The sequence below is a fragment of the Etheostoma spectabile genome, chromosome 20 (assembly GCF_008692095.1).
Source record: "Etheostoma spectabile isolate EspeVRDwgs_2016 chromosome 20, UIUC_Espe_1.0, whole genome shotgun sequence".
NCBI lineage: Eukaryota > Metazoa > Chordata > Actinopteri > Perciformes > Percidae > Etheostoma > Etheostoma spectabile.
Window position 1 is genome coordinate 7,935,389 of NC_045752.1, and position 7,180 is coordinate 7,942,568.

Below are 7,180 nucleotides of genomic sequence, written 5' to 3' on the forward strand. Positions count from 1 at the left end.
TATATATATATATATATATATATATAAAGTGTGTTAAATAGGCTTATGTATTGTCTTGTTTCAGGTTCAGGCCCCTGAATTGAATCAAGTTGAAATTGTATCGTGGCTTACTTTGTGATATCAGTAAATATTGTATTGTTGCCCATAGAATCAATAAAATATTGTATCGTGATCAAATGTGTGATTTACACCCCTAGCAGGCAAATGGCGGCCTTAGGACCAAGCCAGGCTAGCACCGCCGCCTAGCTGTACAGACATGAGAGTGGTATCAATCTTCTTTTCTGACTCTTGGCTGAGAAAACTATTTAGTGCCATTTTCCAAAATGTGAAACTATTTCTTTAAAAACCTGCTAATCTTATTATTCTTAAAGCATGTTATTATGATTGAGTCTGTGTTACATTTCTTGTAATATTTGTTTCAATGCAATTATTTTGCTGTGAAGCTACTTACTGCGTTGCATTTATGTGATTTGATAAAGTAATGGTATATAGGCAAAATAATGCATTCTATTAAGATCACAACTGTAAATTATATGTTTAGTAAATTCCAAACACTGATTATGGTATTGACTTTTTTTAAATGTCTTTTATTTCTTTTTCTTTTTTCTTTTTTTATACAACTGAAGCTCATCTCCTCTTGTCTGGTGTTGTGAGGCTTTGAGATTCGCTGTGACCCGTTAGTTGCTAGTTTAATTTGTTGATAAAAGATATTTAAAATATATTTTGGTGGATTATTACAATTAAATGACCAAACCTACAGATATTACATATGGTAAAAATGTTTAATGTTTTGTTTTATAAAAATGTGAAAATTGAGCAGAATTTAGGTGCTGGACAACACAACCACAATACTGTACATATTAAATCTCCATGTAACACATTTAGTATGTATAAACGTAAATGGATTGAGATGCATGGCTGAATATTGCTTTTATTCAGAATTTTGCTTCTGCAGACATCAATTAAAATCTGCTGAAACAACCTCTAATGTCACAGTCCAAAATTTGTATCCCATTTTCCTGCTCTCTTATACAGTATATTTAAAACAGTGCTGGAGGATAAGCTTTCACAGTTATTAGACACTGGATTGCCACTAGCTGCCAGGTCTCTCTTCTCTCTATAGCACAGGCCTGATTGCTGATGAGCTTTAATACCAAATCATATAAACTGCATAATCTGTAATACCCTTAACCGTTCACATGTGACGTAAAAAGATATAGATATATATCATTAAGCCAATTTTCTGATTTCTTACAGGCAAAACTGTGGATTATCTTGAAGAATGTTTCTTTTTAAACTTTTTTTATCCTAGTAACACCCTAAAGGACAAGTTGACAATTCAAACTTTGTGCACCATAATTTTGCAAAAGACCTTGAACAAAGTCATCACTCCAGAAGACATGAAAATGATAAACCATAAAAGAGATGTCCAGAACTTGATTTGCCACCACATCTGTGACCACTCAAGGGAAACCAAGGTTTTGGATTGACGTGTGTGCTGGTGAAAGCATGCCAGAAATCTAAATGAGTCAACAGCCCAATGAAATTGCTGCAATACTGTTGGTACAATTATTTATAGTACAACAAATCACAACTACAAAATTAATAATGTTTAGGCTTTTTTAATTGTGGTTCTTGATGTACTCCTGGTTAATGGGCAACATCATCATACCAACGCAATCAATACCTATATCATGATTAATAAAATAATTTCAATACAAACGTCTGGCGACCCGTCCTCGGATGAGTGGACAGCGATGGATGGATGAACAAACATCTAAAAACAAAATAAGTCTACAGCAATGCTAGCGACTATGTGAGACTGTACTGTAGGCAGAGCGATGCTAAATGCTAAATGTTAACACATATAAGTTTAGCGTGCTGACATTTGTTAATTATTACTAAATGCAAATTACAGCTAAGGTGTAATGTAAAGGTAAAGGTTTGTAATGAGATGTAAAGGTTTTGCAGGTATCTGGTCCAAACCAAAGTATTGAAAAAAATAGATCTAATAGTTACCAAAACAGAACCAAAATCTTTAACCTCAAAAATCCAGCGGGATCACCAGCAGGTCTCATAATCTGAATATTGTATAAACTGAAAGTCTGTAAAAATGTCATCTTAATCCATCCAATAATTGTTAAAGATTTTCAGTCTGGACCAAAGTAGTGGACCAACCAACCACTAGACTTTATCGTAGAGCCTTTACATTCTACGTTACACACTTTCACTGGCAATCATATTGTGCCCACGCCGTAAAATACCCCGGCTTTATCGCCGAATTTAATTCAAATAATTCAAAAAATGAACATCATTCTGCGTTGCAGAAGACTTAAAACTAGCAATTAGGACCATAAACTCATTATGAAAATGTTTACTGAGGTAAAAAAATCAAGTGAGAAGTGGGTAACTTTGTCATAGACTTCTACAGAAACTGATTTACTTTTGCAACCGTACGTGACGCCCCCTGCTGGAATTCAGATAGAATGTTTAAGGCACTTCAGCATTTGCAGCACTTCGTCGAACATGTCAGTCTGTCCAATTAATTTTACAGTCAATGGCCACCACATTACCTGAAACAACAGGTTCCTAAGTTGGCATTGAACCTCAGCGAGCACCAGTTGACAACACCAGTTCTAGTTTAGTGGGAATGAGCTCGTCCAACTTAATGGAGGTATTTGAGATTTGCAGAGGCCTTATTGAGTTCTAGTTTTACAGCTCTATCCTTTAACAGTAACTATACAAACTGTTGGAATTGCTGTTTGCCAATATGTGCCCTTGAGTTAAAGCCCATGTCCTATATTTATATATTTAGTTATTACTCCTGTTTCAGTTTGGCCAGTCTAAAGTCCTCTCTCACTTGCCTCAGCAGAACAGGGCAGCACACCACATCCACAGCTGTCATAGCCAGGGCTTTGGCTGTCCTCAGGGTGAACAACTGGGCCTTTTCAGCTCCTGGCACAAGGAAAAGAGCGGAGGAGGAAAATAAAGCATCTAAGAAAATTAAAACTAAACAGACCAGCCGAGTGACCTGGAAAGATAATGATGGCTGAAATTGTCTGATGGTAGGGCAAATCAATTTAATCATGAGAAACATCTGCTCCCAATAGACACCGAGCTACCATACCTGCTGCTTCGGTGTATTCCTCAGTGTGGTTAAACGCGTCGGTGCAGATGTAGAAGAAAGGATGGATACCGGGGACTATGAATGACACGTTGCCAAAGTCTGTAGAACCTGCCAGATAATTATAAATACTCTGTAATAACGATTCTTTGTTGATTTAGTAAACAACTAAAAAGACACTCTATGGGAAAAACACCAGATTGCTGATACACTTTACATTTCATCTGCACAAAGCAGGGACAGTAAGAGATAATTATGTCTGTTTCTGTGATTTATTTTTTATTTTCACATACCAGAGAAGTTGGCTGGCTGCTCTGGAAACTGAATCCCCAAAGCTTTTCCATTATTTTCATACAGGTTTGCCAGTGTGGCATTTGGCAGAATGCTATCATAGCAATCGGTTGGATAGATTATCTCCACCTGAAGGCAACCCAAGTATACCATCATTCATAAAATCTCTGGAACAAAAATAAAGATTACTATCATATATCAACAGAATATTGAGCCCAATGCATGCTCTGTGATGTGTTAAATTTGGCTTAAGCAGACGCAAGAGACAAGCAGCCTGGAGTTAATGGTTAATTATGTAACAGTAGAATAACACTTACAGGAATTTGTTATAAAGGGCATGTTGTATAACAGGAGAGGTAATTCCAACGTTGCATTTCTCAGCTATTTTAGCATACATGTCTTCTCTTACATCTGGGCCAGAGGGAACCGAATGGAAGAAAACACTTTTAGGTAAGCTTACTTGGCAGCCGGTGGCAACAGCGGCTGCCCTGAAGCAAGCCTCAGCTTTGGCCTTCAGGTCACAAAGATCCTTAACCCGCGGCGTGCGGAGATAAAATTCTAGCTCAGTGTAGGCAGGGATAATGTTGGGCTTCTCCCCTCCATGTTTGATGATGCCTGTATTGGAGAAAATGGGCACAATGGAGGCTAAGAAGGAATGCATCCATAACAAGAAAAATTCAAGTTCAATTGTGTTGTTTCTGATTTCCATTACAGATAAAAGATCCCTCTATATTTGAAAGCCAGATGAAAATAAGTTACAGATACTTGGAAAGATTCCCTGACATAAATACACTTTCACTGTTTAAACTTAAAGAGATTCCCACCCCTACTGATATATACCAATCAGTTGATGACCACATCAAACCTCCGCACACCTTAAGAAAACTTTCTGATTTTTGAGTTAAAGTGATTGACATTCATGCCTGAATAATAGCTATATAAATGTAACTGCCCTATGTGACCTGTCCTTTCCTCTATGTGAGATTTTGTCTGTGCTGTATTTGTTTAAATTGTAACTGGTGTGCCGTCTTGGCCAGGTCTCCCTCGAAAAAGAGATTTCAATCTCAAGGGACTTCCTGGTTAAATAAAGGTTAAATAAAAAATAAAAAAAAATATATTATATGCATGATCCATTATGATGAAGACACAAACATAATAGAAACTGTGGCAAAAATAGCATTGTCAATATTTTAACAAACCCCCAATATTTCTCAAATCATGTTTTCAGGGGAGCTCATGTCTTAAACAGGTTGTTCTGTTTCTCATGCCGTTCACACCATGTACCCTGTGGTTGCTATTCTCCTTCCATTAGTGTGTCGGTGGATGAATGCTGCTCAGTTGTCATGGAACTGTACAGTAGATGTTTAAATGTTCCATGTACATCAGGGATCTCTCATCCATGAGAGATTGTTTTGAATGAACTTTGAAGCTCAGTTGATCACAGTTTCTGTTTGTTCCTTACCGTGAAGCCTCCACTCTGGTTTGAGTTGCTGTCTGAGTGCAGAGAGATTGTTGTAAGCCAGCACAGCAGCATCCAGGGCATTCACTCCCTCCCAAGGGTATGCAGAAGCATGAGATGCCTTCCCATGGTACTTCACTGACACCCTGTGTAACATCAATGTAGAGTGTTAAGGGTTATCTGAAATATGTAGAGGTTAAAGTTAAATGACTAGTTAAACAGTTGTACACTTTTATTCCCAACTTCTATATATTTTTAATTATTTCTTCTTATATTCTATCCTATTACTACATGTATATTGTATCCTGTTATTTCATGTACATATATTCTGTATGTGTGTGGTGTGTCTGATATTTTGCTGCTGCAGCACTGGAATTTCCCATTTTTGGGATCAATAAAAATCTATCTATCTATATATCTAGAGGACACAGGACAAGTTGTGAATTTATAAATTCTCTGAACAGGAACTTACTCATCAATTGTGACACAGGGCAGAAAAGAAGCATCTTGCTGAGCTGGGTGAGCCATAAAGACAAGGTCGATGTCAGCAAAGGCTCCTGCCTTGATCAATTGAATTTTGCCTCCTATATTTTCCTCTGCAGGTGTTCCTAGAACTGTTATCTAGTAGAAAAAGTATTTAATTCAGTCATTTGATTTCTTCACATCAGCTCATGTGTGTCAGTCAGCCTGAGTGGCCAAAAAAGTCAACTGTTTTCAGTTCATAGTGGCCTAGACTATGCAAACAGTTACAGTCTCTCTGTCTCGGAAGTGCAAATGTCATTTGTGTCTGGCCTCACAGAAATTATAGGTAGCCTATATACATTAAGGATGTTAGATGTAAGAACTTTTTTTACTAAAAAAATTAAAATCTTCATATTATAAAACCTCAAGGTCCACACAACTTGTTGTTATCAGGTTATCTATGTAATAAAAAAGTATGGTATGTAGAATACAAATAGTTTATAATATTATGGTCTAGGCTACTCAAGCCTAAATGTTTCTTCTGGCTGCTGTCTGTTGAAGGAACTGAGTCACATTTTGTGAAAATTAATCATTGGAGGAGTTGACCGAAAGACAAAGTTTGACGTCTGGCTGTTTTTTTTTTTTTAACCTACAGTTCACTGGTTACCTTCACTGGTTCAGGGAGCTCAGTCTGGTTCTCTAATGCAGCTTTCAGCCCCAGGGCAGCGGCAGCTCCCACCTCTGCTATCAGGTTATGCCCGCACGCGTGCCCGATGCCTGGAAGCGCGTCGTACTCGCATAAGAACCCCACGTTCAGCCCCGGCTGCTGCCCCTCCCCGCCACCGACTGTACCCCAGCTGGCCCGAAATGCAGTCGGTATTTTGTAATGACTTTCTACCCTCCATGTCTGGTCCTGAGAAAAAAAGCTGACCAGCCTGTCGTGGGCGTGTGTCTCGTTTCCGGCAAGTTCAGGTCGGCTCCAAATGTCCAGACTCAAACTGTGCAGCTCGTCTTTATGTCTGTCTATGCAAAGCTGCAGAGCATCTTTCATCTGCAGTAGTTTCTCCATGTGACCGGTAAGTACTGTGTAAGTAGTGTGTTGTCCATAGACAGTTAAAGAAATGGACCATTAGATCCCGGGTTACTGCGTAGCCACCAACTGTGCTTGCGACGTAGTTGTGACGTGAGCAACGTGTCTGAAAGTTGTAAGTCACTTGTAGCTGTGCCAAGAGAAATCTCAATCATTCCCAATCTTGCAAAGACGGAGAGCGTATGTATATGTAAGGAAATTACATAGACACAGGCTAATTATTGTTAACTAAAATCCTAGTTAACATTAGTAATTAAACCTAAACAGCTAATGCAAGTCCAAACTGCCTGCGAGCTTACCCTGTACTGTACGGTAATCCCTCTACTGTGCGACAGTAAGGCGCGTGGTAATGACACATTTGTTAGCCTATTTTTTACAAAAACGTCTGCTACGGAGCCATAACGTGAGCTACAATGCAATGGAGCCCTTTATACATTGTCGTGTTTCTTTAGAAATAAACAATGGAGAAATATAGTCTTTAAACGCTTCAGATGTAAATTTATTTGCTGTCAAAGTGGCGCCAAAATGAATGGCAGTCATTGAAATGCTAACGGTGAGTGATGGCTTTGTAGCATCAAAATGGCGTCATAGGTGCTGCGCTTAGTGGACGCTGGCTTACCCCCTTGACTTCAACAGAGACCAGTGAAGTCAATTAGAAGCACTTTTCCAGTGATGGCTGAGCGTACTGCGCGGCCTCAAGTTGAGCTTGACAACGTAGTTTTGACATGAGCAACCTGTCTGAAAAGTTGTAAGT

At 38.6% G+C, this 7,180-nt stretch overlaps 2 protein-coding genes across 3 annotated transcripts in view; one reads left to right on the forward strand and one right to left on the reverse strand.

Moving 5' to 3' along the window:
• LOC116669889 (peptidase M20 domain-containing protein 2) overlaps positions 1-6,699 on the reverse strand; it is a 9,671-nt gene extending 2,972 nt beyond the window's left edge. Inside the window, exons 1-7 of one of the 2 annotated variants that reach the window (XM_032499972.1) lie at positions 6,004-6,699; positions 5,347-5,495; positions 4,878-5,020; positions 3,876-4,030; positions 3,418-3,544; positions 3,128-3,235; positions 2,865-2,955 (exon numbers count right to left, since the gene is read on the reverse strand). In XM_032499972.1, the coding sequence (XP_032355863.1) occupies positions 2,865-2,955; positions 3,128-3,235; positions 3,418-3,544; positions 3,876-4,030; positions 4,878-5,020; positions 5,347-5,495; positions 6,004-6,405 (1,175 nt within the window). In that variant the 5' untranslated portion in view covers positions 6,406-6,699. Of the gene's footprint in view, positions 1-938; positions 2,956-3,127; positions 3,236-3,417; positions 3,545-3,875; positions 4,031-4,877; positions 5,021-5,346; positions 5,496-6,003 lie in introns of those variants that run through there. The other variant, XM_032499971.1, reaches the window with a different exon arrangement.
• The window catches only part of LOC116669887 (gamma-aminobutyric acid receptor subunit rho-1), a 32,158-nt gene that overhangs the window by 12,703 nt on the left and 12,275 nt on the right, over positions 1-7,180 (forward strand). The gene's annotated exons all lie outside the window — the stretch shown is intronic.